The sequence below is a fragment of the Lycorma delicatula genome, chromosome 9 (assembly GCF_047948215.1).
Source record: "Lycorma delicatula isolate Av1 chromosome 9, ASM4794821v1, whole genome shotgun sequence".
Classification (NCBI taxonomy): domain Eukaryota; kingdom Metazoa; phylum Arthropoda; class Insecta; order Hemiptera; family Fulgoridae; genus Lycorma; species Lycorma delicatula.
The window spans coordinates 105,825,803-105,841,673 of NC_134463.1; the positions used below are offsets into that span (position 1 = coordinate 105,825,803).

Consider the following 15,871-nt stretch of genomic DNA (forward strand, 5'->3'; position numbering starts at 1 on the left):
CTTCATTCATCCTCTGAAGTATTATCTGAAAGGTAATTACCGGAGGCTAAACAGGAAAAGGAAGAAGTAACATTTGATGGTAATGGTGTGGGACAAAAATTTGATAAGCGGAAGTCATTTCATTTAAACTTAATTTTAAAAAAATAAGTTATTTTATAAAAAAGGTTAATTTAATTTTTTTATTTTTACACGACTGCCCAAATAGGAGTGTAGTGTATTTAGGGTGTATGTATGTATGTTCCATTGTAGTAGCTCAACGTTCAAACCGATTTAAATATACGACCTCGCATTAGAATCCTTACGTTACCGAGAGTGTCATAGACTATATAAATATGTATCTATGTATATCTATATACCTAGTATTGTCGAATTTGATGCTTTAGGGAGACAAGGCAAAGTGGAACGGCGTATGCTGGCACAAATATTGCGCTGAGCTGTGACGGTGCATAAACTACAAGGGACTATCCTAGATAGAGCTGTCGTTGATCTGAGCATTTACATCTTTGCCAAGGGCTAGGCCTACGTAGCGCTGAGCCGCGTGACAGTCGGAGAGTTATTTGGATCCCAGAAAATTGCTGTACGATTCATACGATAAAGTCTCTCAAGGAACTCAATCGCTTGAGAAATCTGTTAGTTTAGATTGGTATACGCCAATTAAACAAACAAATTTAAATGTTTAGTTTCCTCATTTGGCTCAATACGTTAAATATGTTATATACAAGTTTTCGAATCATGAATTTTTCTCTATGATCGCTAAAATTTACGGGGATTAAATAGTAAACACAATTACAAAAGTTAAAAAAACACGACTTCCTAAAAATAAAAATTAAATAAATAAATTGAAGTAAAAAAACGACATTAATCAAACAAAAAAAAGAAAAAACAAGGTATGGAAATAAAGGAATAAACGTCGTTATGCAGAATTTAATTAAATATAATTATAAATAAATAAAGATCTGGGGTTGTTAATAGTAATTGTTAAGAGCTCTGAATAGCAATTATTCTATATTAAAGAGCGCTCCAACTGCAATTAAATATTTTCGTTGAAGTACAGTTTTTTTATCGATGTAAAGACAGATGAGAACTTAATCATTATTAGACATCCTTAAATGCCTGCTATTTCCACAATATGAAAAACATATTTAAATAAATTAAAACTTTCTGAAACTTTATTGGTCACCCATTATTTTATTTAATTAAATACTACATAACGATGTTTAGTCCTTTATTAAATACCTTGTTTTCTGTTTTTTAGTTCGATTTACTGTCTTTTTTACGTCCTTGATGCGGCTTGACATCTGTACGTACGAATATATGTACGTACATAACTCAAAAACGATTAACCGTAGAATATTGAAATATTTGATTTAGAAGAGCTGTAACATTTAGTTGTGCACCTCCCCATTTGATTTCAATCGACTGAACCAAAAGCGTTCAAAAAATCCCAAAATACTAAAATTTGGATTTTGTACTTTTTCTTAACTACAGTAATCAACCCTCATTGAGATATTTTTAACGATATATTATAAGTTGTACTTATTTTCATAGGTTCCAAAGTTATAGCTAAACAAAATATTAATTAATGAAATATTTAGATCACAGGGGAAGGCACATAGGTTTGAATCAGACTTCATAATTTTTTTTTTATTTTAAAAATATTGATTTATTAATAACTAATTATTAACCTATCATTGTAGAAAAATGTTTACGATGAATAATAATTCAACAACACCAAAAAAATAAAAAATATCAAAAAAACAACAAAAAATATCAGAAATTATGAATGAAATAAAATTTTTTTTATAATTGTTTTTATTATTATAAATGTTGACTACTGATGTGAAAACTGTTAATAAAATTACCTCAGCAGAAAATTATATTTAAACGAAGAGAAAAAAGTCCGTCGTTAAACGGGTGTGTACTGAAGTAAGGAGGAGAAGCGAAGAGAAACTACAGTGGCAAAGTTTGAGAAGGTCCATAAGTCATCACTTTGGCGATTAAAGAAGTTTATCCGATAATATCCGAAAGTATACGATGAATAACGAAGTTGAAATTTTATTATCTTTCGTTTCCCTCCGCCATCAATTATATTGGCAAAGCGGGGTTGAAGATATAGAAATAAAACCACCTGATAATTTACCGGCTTCTCTAATGACGAAGTCTTTAATTCATAATTTAATGGATCATTTAATCATTAAAGCGTTTACTTAGTTAGTAACTTTATGTAACAGAAAAAATTCTCTTCACTTCTTGTACATCGGGCAAGCATTTATTGAAAAATTTATAAATATAAATCTTATAATATTAAATTACAGTCGATAAATTAATATATTTTTACCTTTACGTTTTACAGGATATGGGAAATTTAATTATTTTTTATTACTAATTGCGTTTCCTGCAACATGTTCCAACACATTTGATACAACAGCGATGTCATTCGCATTACCATCAGCAACATGCGAATTACAATTAACAGATTTTGATAAGGGATGTTTAAACGCTGCTATATTCGCAGGTAAGTAGTTTTTACTTTTAAAATTATTATTTTAGTATGTTTATAATTCAACCTAAACTGCCTTCGACAAAAGACCAAATCCAGTGTTTATATTCATCCAAATCTATACAATATTAAGTAAGACAAGGTTTCATTGTTCGCATATTCGTTTAGAACAAACAAGCTAATCTTAGAAAAAGTCAAAGAAATATCAGTTAATTTCGTTCGGTGTTTAAAAGATTACTTCCCAAGTAGGATAAGAATTATAACATCCGTTTTAATTCCCCACTAATTTTCCCTTTTTGATTGCGGCAAAAAAATATTCTTCAGTAACCCATCAATCTTTGACATCCGATTTTTCGAGTCGGGAAGTCTATCATAATCAGATTTGGTAAGTGTCTGACTCCTGTAATCACTTAAGGAACGAAACAATTATCATAAGAAAAAATTGAAATACTATTTCTCAACTATTTTTACTTTCCCTTCTAGATAGCGCAATAGCAGAACTGCAGCTCTAGAAGGGAAATTATTGTAATCGGTCCGATTTGGGAATAAACGGTTTTTACCGGATCTTGACATTTTTATACCTAACGAACCCAAAAAAACTTGATGGAAATTTTCCGGATGTTAATGTTCGTGTATTTGGTGTTGGCCTCTAAATCACCTTATATCTCCAAAACTACTGTACCGATTTTGAAAAAAACTTGGTCAGATTATTTCTATAAATGGAACACAGATGCCATTAAATTTTCAACTTAAAAGATCAAAAGGGTGAGGGTGTAGAGCAAGGTCACCCTCAGTATCTCGAGAATTTACCTAATTAAGGTCATATTTTTCTTACGCATATCTGTTAACAATTAAAAAATAACAATATCTGCAAAAAAAATTTTTGCAAAATCACACCCCCACTCCAAAAAAATGCTCTAAACTACTTCTATATTGTGACGTCACATATGAGCGGTAGAATTAAATAAATGAATAATATTACAGTGTAAAGATTAAAAGTGAAAAAAGTCTGGCTAGTTCTCGAGCTCGATCGCCTGGTTGATTCGGTACGTGGTGCGTTAAACCTCGCGGCTACATCAGGTTGCCGACCGTACAAGTGAAATTTGTTCTATGTTAAAGTGTGAAGTTTAGTTAGTGTTGACCGTCGTCGCTAGTACCGCCACACCCGCGCGAATTAAATACGGTATACGCGCGCACTTTAATTACAATCGTTGAATTAAGTAAACAAAAGAATATTATATTAAAATAGATAAATATTTTTAATTAAGTTCTATGTGTATGTGTATGTAAGCCGTGCATCAGAAACAACTGTGTTGTCAGATTTTTTTTAACATGTTTTATCTTTAGGAGTAGATAAAATAAAAACTATACAGTGTTGAAGACTCCCCAAAATAGATGACCTGGGGAGCAAGTGTTTAATCTTAAAAGGAGAGCATCTAATTATTTTAATCTTTTCTTAAATAAATAAAAAAATAAAAATAAAAAGTTTGCCATATTCATATTTAATAGCCTACCTTTTGGGCAAACGGAAAACATTCTAATGGCATAAAATAGTTTAACCTTTTATTTTCCTTCAGACATCTCAATAATAAAAAAAATAAATAAAAAAAAATAAAAAAAAATTTGTTGCGGAATTCAAAACGTTCCTTTTTAAAAAAAAACGTTTACCTCAGAAATTTATGAAAACTAATTTGTCTCGTATAGTTCTCTCTGTTTTTCCTGTTTAGCCTACGGTAATTACCTTTCAGATAATACTTCAGAGGATGAATGAGGATGATATGTACGGGTGAAAATGAAGTATAATCTTGTACAGTCTCAGTTCGATCATTCCTGAGTTGTGTGGTAAATTGAAACCCAGCCATCAAAGATCGGTATCCACAATCTAGTATTCAAATCCGTGTAAAAATAACTGACTTTACTAGAACTGACTTGAACGCTGGAACTGTCGACTTCCAAATCAGCTGAATTTTGGAAGACGCGTTTACCACTAAACCAACCCGGTGGGTTGTGTCGTACAGTTCTCTACGACACTCCCATCGCCATACATTATCTGTCTCCTCTTTAATTTTTTCAACAAAAAATGCCATATTTGAATGATTTTATAAACTATTTTACATCATTCAGGTTTATAAATGTATTCTAAGTTCAGAAACCAAGCAAAACATTTAAGTAAAAAACTTATAAATACCAAAGAGATCTGATTTTATTCTCCAGGCCTTCTCTCTTATTTGTATTTAACCTCCGGAATCACGGTAAGGTATTACTTCAGAGGATGTATGGGGATGATATGTATGAATGTAGACGAAGTGTAGTCTTGTACAATCTCAGATCGACCATTCCTGATATGTGTGGTTAATTGAGACTCAACCACTAAAGAACACTGGTATCTACAATCTAGTACTCAGACTCGTATACAAAGTAACTGCCTTTACTAGGAATTAAACCATAGAACTTTCGACTTCGAAATCAGCTTTCTCAGGCCTTCTAGATCTCTTAAACTGCCATATTCTGGGACATGCAAAAACCTTAATAGTAAAATAATTGTAATTATAAAAGAGGTTCAAACTCAATTATCCTTCTCCAGCCACCACGAATAAACACAAAATATATACTACGATATTCATCATCATCATCATCATTCACTAAAGGCTGTGTCTTGTCGATTTAGCCATGTCACTCTCATCTCCACTTCTCTCTTCAGGTCATTATATGAATTAAGGCCCATCACTTCTTTAACATTACTGATGCTGATTGCTCTCGTTCTCCTCTAGGTTTTTTACCCAAAACCTTGCCCTTAAATATATTCGTCAAGAACTGGTCATGTCGTATTACATGTCCTATCAATTTCGCTCTTCTTCTTCGTATACTAATACGAAGAAGAACAAGGTCACATTTTCTTCTTTTTTTTAACAACGTTATTTCATAACTTTGAAAAAATGTTCTAGATTTTAAAAAATATGTTCTGGATTTCGAAGGAATGTTATTAAAGTAAGGGATTGAGAATTAAAATACTTCTAGGAATTTTTATGAATAATTACCTCCGGGATGATAAGTAAGAAATTAGTATCCGGAGGCATACAGATTAATTTATTCAGATAGTCATAAATTAAAATGTTACTGCATTATTCTGTTACGCTAATAGTTATTTTATATTATTTACTAAATACAGGGCATCTAAGACAATACAACAGATTTTATCACTTTCTCAATAGCGAAGGTAGATAATTCGTGAGTAAAAATAATTTGTTATAATATAACTCCACGGGAAAACCCAATTAACACAAAAACAATTATCAAGATGATACAACTCGTGCGTGCGATACAAGTCGCGTAATAAATTTACCGGTAAATTTGTATTTTAATAGCGTTCCACACCTACAATATAATGGTTGCCAAATATCGCAGAACCTATGAATACAATTATAGGGTAATTATATTCATCCTACAAAAAAAAAGTAGTTCCTGAACAGTTTTCTGTGGTGCCATTGATAGAAATCAATGGCACGACAGCACCGTCTAGTGTTCCCAGATGGGCTTTTCATGAACCTTGTGTACTAATGAAAAACCGATGTAGATTTTAAATATTAATATATACGATAACAACGAATGAGAGCAGAAGATATTACAGTAGAGACATCTATACACCCTTGTTATGTTGGGTTTTCCGGGTTTCAATAACCATTAAAAAGTCAATATATAGATGCTCTTTTTGACAAGAATAGTCTCTGACTATTATTAGAATATCGACATAGTCTCTGACTATGTCGATAGTGTTTTGTACAAAGAGGAAAAGAAATTTTTTATTTTATTTTATTTATTTATTTATTTTTTTTATTTTGATGTGGAAAGGGGCTAATGACCACAGTAGCGATGCCCCTAAAACTTCAACAAAAAAATGACATACGTAAACGTAGAGAATAAAATTGAAATAATAAAAATCCAGGTTTTTTATTCTTAATATGAAATAAGGTATTAAACTTTAAACTAATCAGCAAAGATATAACGTGACTAGTACAGTAATAATTTTACTTTTATTAAAAATTTTTACAATATAAAAAAGGATAGATTACGAAAAGGGAGGAAGAATTGTTAGAACTACACGACCAAAAATGTATAGTTTTCCTTATAGAATAATAAAATTAAATATAATTAAATATGACTGCAAAATAATTATACACAATGCATTATGAAATACATCAGTTGCTACCGATCTGCTTACAAGCTAATCCTACCCAACAAGAACATAAATTTATTGTACTCCGGAAAAAATATAGCACTCCTCGTTATCTCATTAACCAAAAACAACACTGATGAGGGGTTTTTTTAGTTATAAAAAATTTAATAAAGTTTTCTAAGTGTAATTATACTCAATTACAAAAAAAATAATAAAATGAAAATAAAGTAATGATCAAAACACAAGTCGCTGTATAATAATAAAAAATTATTCAACAACCTTGGATTTATCATCCTTCTAGAGTAGACCTATTTATATGAATAAAAATAAAAGTTTTAATAATTACTACAGCAACGAAAATAACAAATCGAGATTACACAGCATATTTCTTTCAGGTAGTTGTCAGGCGACGCAAGGAATGGAAGCTTCACTGTCCTACTATACTTAAATTTATTTATTTATAACATGTTTTTAAGATTAACACTGGAATTTAAAAAGTTTTCTTTTAAAATCGTACTACAAAAAAAATGATTTTTATCATTTTGTAGAAGTTATTTTTTTATCTTGTCTATTTTGTCACTCAATAACTTCAGAACTGTCATCAAAGAATGATATAAATATACATTAAACATCGGTGACCCTGAAAATAGCCATTTAAGAAATTGAATCCGGGGGGGGGATTAGACTGGCACCAACTTTAATAGCTTGGCCATGTAAAATAAAACCATTTGGTCTAACAACTAGTACGAGAATTGACAACAGCGGGCATTACATAATTTGTGGATAATTCCGCATTTAGTGATTCTCCATTTAAAAAATTATTTTATTTTTTCACGATCGTTTCAATTTGTTCTTCTCTTCTTTTATATCTTTAGACCTTTTCCGAAAAAAATTCATAAATTATTACTCGCTATAGTACGACAGTCTGAAACTTGTATGTTTATCACGCGACAATATTAGCTTCGAAGTCGAGAGTTCTAAGGTTCATATCCTAGTAAAGGCACTTTTATACGGATTTGAATACTAGATCGTGGATATCGTTGTTCTTTGGTGGTTGGGTTTCAATTAACCACACGTCTAAGGAATAGTCGACCTGAGACTGTACAAGACTATACTTCATTTACATATCATCCTCATTCACCCTCTAAAGTAATACCGTACGTTGGTTCCGGACGCTAAACAGAAAAAGTAAGAATATTATCTACAATCGGGCCAGCCTGGAAATCCTTAAAAACTGTTTTAGCCCGACATCATGCGGCCGGAATCAGAAACAGATTCGAATGGTCAACCGTGATTCTGTCCATTTATCTTCTTGTTTTTCTTCTCGTTAAAGAAAATTTCGTTTCTGAAAAATCGTTTCGTTTCGAAATCTGAAAAATTTCGTTTTCAGATTTTAACGGAAATATCCATTTTGACCATCCCTGAATCCATTTTGACTAGTTTCAGCGTGATGTCTGTACGTACGTACTTTTGTATCTCGCATAACTCAAAAACGATTAGCCGTAAAATGTTGAAATTTTGGATTCAGGACTGTTGTGCATCTAGTTGTGCACCACCCCTTTTGATTGCAATCGAATTGACCAAATATGTCCAAAAAAATCCAAAATCATAAAACACTGGGATTTGGATTTTTCTTAACTACAGTAGTAAGCCCTCATTGAGGGGCTTTTCAACCATATATCATAAGTGGTATTTATTTTCATTGGTTCCAGAGTTATAGCCAAATAAAACTTTAATTAATGAAATATTTGTATTATACAAGGGGAAGACACATCGGTTAGAATCTGACCTCATATAAATGTTTTTGTTTAACTTTTTTGTTTTTTAATTTAAATATATTGATTCATTAGTAATAGTTAGTCTCAGATTGTAAAAAAAAATAAAATAAATAATAAATCAATAATAACAATAAAAAATATATATATATATGAAAAAAAAAATCATAAGTTATTAGTGAAATAAAATTTTATGTACTTTTCATTTTAATTCAAAAATTTTTACAAAGGTTAATCGATATATTTAAATTTAAAAATAAAAGTTAAAAAAAGATATATATGTAAATGAAGTCAAATTCGAACCCATGTATGCATTGTTACGGATCTGACACGTTCTCAATTACACTAGATTACTTCAGCGACGTAAAACAAAATAAACTAATATAAAATGCTGATACGGACACCACAAAAAAAAATGTGATGTAATATGATGTCCACTACAATGCAATTGTATAACTGTCCGCGTTATTAAAGAACTGGAGAATCGTACCTTACTTTCAAATGAAATAAATTTAAATGAAGTGCAGTAAAAAATGTTTATATATAATTTAATAGGCGTACAAGGAAGTGATGTGGTGTCCACATCAGATTTTATTTAATAGTATCGAGTATGGCTGTGAATGAGAAGAAAAATTAACATACATGTTAATTATATATAAATTAATATAACGTATAATATATATTTTAATCATAGAAACATTAATAGATGTTTTTCATTTTTAGGAATGATTACAAGTGCTTTTTTATGGGGTTTCCTCTCGGATACGTTCGGAAGGCAAAGATTACTAACTATCGGTTATACATTAGATTCAATATTTGGTATAGCTTCAAGTTTATCACAAACATTTTGGCCTATTCTTATCTTCAAGTTTCTCAGCGGCGTAGCGTAAGTAAAGTAAATAAATAATAATAATAATTTTTATCTTATTATAATTCATCAAGTATATAAATATAGTGTTATTAATAAAACAATTTGTATAATATAAAAGCAAGTCATTCCTTGAAAATGGTTAAGAATTCCTTGAAAACAAAAAGATATATTTAATTATGATTTAAGTAGTTATTAAAAAAAAAGTCCTGATTCAGAATTAATCTTGAACGAAGCAGAAATTAATTATGCAATCTAACGCCTTAATTATACTATTTATCTATCGTTAACTGATAATATATTGAAATTTACTTTACTATCAACCACCTATGAAAACACTGTAAATTAAAGGAAAAACCTATTCAAATACAGAAAAATAAACTTTAATAATCATCTCTCAAAAGAATAAGATAAATGATTGTTTATTAAAACAGAAAAAAAGATAAATTTTTATTAAAAGGAGGTATCCTTGATTATAAATTATTATATTACCATTATTTTCTAGTAAGAACATACAATAGAATTCTGGTGTGATCAACAGTATTCTTCCTATTCTCAGTAGCAAGGTAAGAAGTACATTTAAGGAAACTGGAAACCTTTAAAACCAGACATTTTCAGTTGGAGGTATATTAAAATACAAGCATCAAAGTGTATGAAAAAATAACAAAAAAAGGAGATTCCTGGAATAAGATAAGTTACTTGCTTTGCTACTTTATCAAATTAAAAGTAGAGTTTATGATGCGCAGCAATTTTAAGTAAAATAATAATGTATATCCAAATAATATGTTATTTCCATCTTGTCTTTAGGCTAATATAACAAAGAGCTGATTCTTAGACAACATTTTTACCATAGAAAGCAATCAGTTCCGTCTTCTTCTCTCAAATACAACCCCACCACCAAATTCGTAATACGTCTACTTAATTTACTCGCATCACTTCTTTTCATAAAACAGTGTAGAAGCACTCTTACATTCAATATATTAAAAACGTCTACCGACATTTGTGAATGAACGTAGTAAAAGATGGAAGGACGCTAATAACCACGTGAATATGTAATTCGTTACCTGGTAATCCCCCAAGGTTATCGCTATCCACAAAACTGCGCGAGAACATATTTATGTAGTCCTAGAGCTTGTACGAGTTTTCCACCAAATTATGTTAGAAATAACTGAAAGTAGAAATAAATATTTTAGAAATAGGTTATCGTTAAAGGAAAAATAGAGTACTGAAAGTATCTTAAATACTGACGGGCATATACGTACCTGGAGACCAAGGGCCCCCGAGCAAAGGTGAAGTTACAAAAAAATCAGTTTTTCGTCGGATGGAAAAAAGTTTAGAACAAATTTTGTTTGTCTTTCCAAGCTCTACAATATAAGGAATATGTCTTACATGACTGACTTCGAGATATCAGAATTGGTTAACTGGCATTTCTCGCACCACCACCCCATTCGGTCGCCCTAGAGCATAGACCAAATGTCAGTGCCAAGATACGGCTATTGTGCCTCTAAAACAGTTTAGCGACCTAGTTACTTAAAAGCTCCTAGTGAGCTACCTATCAGCGTGAGCGGATTAAGCAGGGTGCTATTCACCACTCGCTTATGTGTCCCAAACGCTCACTTGTCAAACTAAATCTAGATCGGGGAGGCGCACCCCTTGTTACTAATTACTAAAACATCGAGATATACAGAAAACTGACTTCGAGATATACGGAAAAGTGATTTTTTTTTTGTAAATTTACCCCTGCCCGGGGGTTCTTGGTTCTCATCCGCGTGTCTGCCCTTTGGTATAAGGAAACCGCATAGGACCTTCACACAAACTGCCAGACATTTCCAATAGAGGTTACTTGAAAAAAAGAGTTTTTTGAAATTTTAGGCAAAAGAATAACCATTTTTTTTAATTTTTTGCAAAAAACAATTGGTTTCTCAAAAATGTGTTAAAGAAAAAAGATTGTTGAGCTGAGAAAAGAAAAAAGTAAGTTTTTTTCATCCGAGAACTATTTCTCGATATACGGAGAAAATTATTTTTTGCAACTTTACCCCTTGCCCAGGGGTCCTTGGTCCCCAGTTACCCTGTCTGTCCGTTGAGATTTGAGACACTCACCATTTCTAATATAATTTGTCTATTTACACGATTGGTGGAAAAATCGTGCCTAGCTCTTGGTCTAACAGAGCACTACTTCTGTAGTCTGTAAAGCATGCAACGTGTATAAGAAACTGTTTATCAGCACAAAAGAAATATTTGTAGATTAATCTACCCGTTCTCTTTCGTTCAATTTTTTCTTAGTTCATTTGTCAGATGATTGCAGTGTGTGAGCTGGCTAACCTGTATACGTGCGTTCTCAAATGCCAATTCCATTTTTAAAAGGTATGAAATGTAATCGATTAGTTCGTGCCGAAGAATTGATAAATGTTGCAGCACATACTACAGACTGCGACGATTGACATACTGTAAAGAATCATTAACTTGCGTCAACGTACGGCTACATGTCCTTCTATGTGAACAGATTTAAGTTCACATAGTATCTGTTGTTCAGATTCAAGTTTATATCATTGTTCTTTAATTGTTTATAGATTATTTTAAAGAAGAAGAAGTAAAATATATGAACATAAATTTAAAATCTAAGAACAAAGAAAATAAGCACAATGATGCATACTCGGCACGTTTCATCACACTTATTTTTGTCTCTTGATTTAACCGATAAAATAATTTTAAAAAACTAGCAGATCCGGCAATGCTTCGCTATTGAAAGTTTGATAAAACATTAAAGAACTGAATATTACGGAACTTTACAAAATTTAACCTTTCACTTAATAAAAGTCAGAATGTAAATAAATCAATTTGTCAAAACATCTATCGGATTTAATTCAATCTACTCTCTAAACACAGCAGTCGGTTCAAAATACCAATCAGATCAATGCAAGATGGCCGCTGTCAAACACAACTACCGAATTTCTTTGAATTACATTTAACAGCTAAAACATCTGTATTCTATTAAAAAAAAAAAAAAACAATAAAAAAAATGTTAGCACGATATATAACCCGCTTCAAAGATTGTTTTCATCTATTTTTAATAAATCTATCTACCTATTTTTAATTTGTACAGTTTTTTAATAAATAAGAGGCTAATAAATCAGATGGAAATGTAAACAAAGGAAAACCAATCAGATCAATGCAAGATGGCCTCTGTCAAACACAACGACCAATCACAAAGAGCCCGTATGGCCGTTGCCAATGTAAACAAAATCAGAACTGATTAAGTAACAAATTTCTTTGAATTATATTTAACAGCTAAAACATCTATATTTTAATAAAAAAAAAAACAAAAAAAAAAAAAAAAAAAAAAAAAAAAACACCAAAACTAACAGAAAAGCCACCAAGAAGGATGACTTACAGTAAATAAATTAAAACACCCAACGTCCTTATAGCCCAGATAGACTTAAGACTATGCAAACAAAAAAAGTCGAAATAACCAAATACACAGAAAATAATATCCCTACATAATGACCAAAAAATCCTTTGTTAGGTTATTTTTTTACATATATATGACCAAACAATCGTTTTTTGGTCATTTAGCGTTCTTTGCTATGTAAAAGCAAAGAACAAAATTCACAAATAGTAACACTGAAATCACACAACTAAGTATTCGTTTTTTTTTTTGTTTTTTCTAACCTCCGAAACCACCGTTATGCATCGCTTCAGATGATGCTATGAATGATTTATAGCGTATGGAAATACCAAACCTGACCGGGATTCCAACTCGGAACCACCGGATTAAAGTCCGAAACGTTACCACTCGCGCCACGGAGGCCGGCAAACATATTCGTTAGGAGCCGAATAAAAATACGACTTACCAATATGGCGTTGTGTGTCAAACCAATTTTATACGGACTATAATTACTTTTAATACGCGAAACCCTTTGCAATGATTGAACATTAACTTAAACCTCTTCAAAAATTAATCGTTCTGAACTAAGCCGCATTTTGATATCATTGTTTTTCTATAACACGGCTGAAATTCTTTTCGTTTAATGATAAAAAGCGTTGTCGAAGACAATAACCGAATTCTCTTCTAAACAACATAATACACCGCAAAACTATTTCTAAATAATTCAAATTCGTGTAATTTTTTTACGAAGCGCGTTTTTATCAAATTCTCACCTTTTTCTCGATTGACCTGCGGGGTTTTGTTTTCTTTGGAGACCGTAATTCATTAGTAGATTCATACTCGAGAATCACGTTGTACACTGAAGCAGCACAACTTCTACTTACGTTAGCAGTTTATTATCATCTGAAATCAACGCCGTTTGATTATTCTGTAATTTGTAAGCATTTAAAATGATTTGTTTTTTCGCACGACTTAAGGGCTTTTTTTCGCAGCCCACAAATCTTTATATATAAAAATGTTAAGTTCGTTTGTGTACGCTTCAAAAACTCAAAATGTTCTGCACCAATTGAGATCAAATTTTAGCACAATATATAACCCGCATCAAAGATTGTTTTTATCTATTTTTCGCATCAGTCACATACCCGCGACCGCGAGAAAACAGTTTTTTTAACGGCCAGCTGTGTACCAGTGACCGCGCCATCTGCCGGAAGCGAGGGGAACACTCGCCATACTAGCTAACGACAACCGCAATCACATGTGAAACAATACCTGTTCCCAATTACACTGTTTATTAACAAAAAAAAAAAAAAACGTATCCGCTTGCATCTGATTCAGATTATTATACAATCTGAATTAAATATTCACTTTAATCGAGGTACTTTTGTGTGATTGTGTCCTGATTGAGCTGCGCCTTTCACCAAGCTCTGAATTTATTAGAAAACGACCAACAGTGGGATATATGTATTAATGACGCGTGCAACACTGCACATCCAAACCAAATTCGCGCATTATTCGCACTTATATTGACCGCTTGCTTCCCTTCATCTCCCACAGAGTTATGGGAAAGATATCGATCGCATATGGCTGAGGATATTTTGCATAGAGTACGCCTAGAAAATACCAATATGACCGTGGAATTTACAGAAGGCATTTACAACGAAGCATTGATAAATATTGAAGACAAGTGTTTAGCTATTGCAAATAAAGTTCTTAGTCAATTGGGAATGCCAGCACCCACCCGAGCTGCGACTGCTTCATTTAATGTGGATTTACGCCGTGAACAGAGTTACAACATTGGTGATCTTTAGTCATATGTCCAATCAAACATTCCCAAATTAACGCGTGAACAGAAAGGCATTTATGATCGCATAATGCAAATGATAAATGACGGAGTTGGGGGGGCCTTCTTCTTGGATGCGCCAGGAGGAACTGGGAAAACATTCCTCATTAGATTGATTCTAGCAACGGTTCGATCAAAAAATGACAATTATCCTGTTGCGGAATATTAATCAGCCAAAACTCTGCAACGGCACGCGACTTGCAGTTAAGAAATTGACGAATAACGTAGTGGAAGCACCGATTTTAACGGGGCCTTTCAAAGGTGAAGATGTCCTCATTCCTCGAATACCCATAATCCCGACCAATACACCATTTTAATTTAAAAGATTGCATTTCCCAATTCGATTGGCATTTGCAATCATAATCAATAAAGCTCAAGGTCAATCTTTAGAATTGTGTGGTTTAGATTTAGATGCTGATTGCTTTTCACATGGGCAACTGTATGTTGCGTGTTCCCGAGTCGGCAGACCAGATAGCCTTTATATCTACGCAGACAGTGGAAAAACAAAAAATATTGTATATCCACAAGTATTGCAAAATTAAACTTCTATGAAACGTATGCTTTGTTTTGTTTCTCATTTCTCATCCATGCAACCACAATGTGCCACAGCGAAGCGTGGCGGGTAGAGCTAGTATATATATATATATATAAGATTAAAATATGGGTAAGCCTACTAAATGCGATGCTCAAATGAGAAAAAAATGCAATCGAACTGACCTTCTCCTTTTTTGAAGAAGATTTCAAAAATAAATCAGAATTATCTAAAATGTTAAAAGAACACCAACAAGGAAAAAATTCTAATTTTAAAATAGTGTAAAAATATACAACGAATCATGACAGAAAGATATTAACGATAAATTTAATCCAATTCACCAGGTTTTGAGGAATTTTACAATTGAGTTAATAAAATTACAGAAAGTATAAACGAAATCAAGAAGTCGAAGTTAGTTAATGTAATAACATTAGCGATTTTACGAAACAGATAGAAAATTTTCTATAAACAGATAGAAAAAAAAAACCAGTTTCAGGCCGGGTAATATGAAATTAGCAGAAGGGGTCAAGCAATAGTTGCAAACTACTTTGCTTACTAGTAAAAACAACCAATGCAGTAAAAGCTACGATTAGTAAAACTTTATGGTAATACGAAAGAAAATTATCTTTTTAGGTGAGGAATAAAGAATTGTACCTGAACAGCTGATCCGTTCATCTGCTAACACAAGTAGATTTATAGAAATAAGTTATTTTGTTAGAAGGCTAAAAATTCCAAATAGCAGAAAATTTTTAAACGCAATCTGCATCTAAAAAAAAAATATTTTTAATAAAACCCGT

The 15,871-nt window shown here is 31.9% G+C and overlaps 2 protein-coding genes across 5 annotated transcripts in view; one reads left to right on the plus strand and one right to left on the minus strand.

The window, feature by feature from the left end:
- LOC142329769 (synaptic vesicle glycoprotein 2B-like) overlaps positions 1 to 15,871 on the minus strand; it is a 218,742-nt gene that overhangs the window by 141,661 nt on the left and 61,210 nt on the right. The gene's annotated exons all lie outside the window — the stretch shown is intronic.
- Positions 1 to 15,871, plus strand: part of LOC142329770 (synaptic vesicle glycoprotein 2B-like) — a 111,540-nt gene that overhangs the window by 45,466 nt on the left and 50,203 nt on the right. For both annotated transcript variants that reach the window (XM_075374549.1, XM_075374550.1), the window contains 2 exons: positions 2,354 to 2,515; positions 9,173 to 9,335. In XM_075374549.1, the coding sequence (XP_075230664.1) occupies positions 2,354 to 2,515; positions 9,173 to 9,335 (325 nt within the window). The remainder of the gene's footprint in view (positions 1 to 2,353; positions 2,516 to 9,172; positions 9,336 to 15,871) is intronic.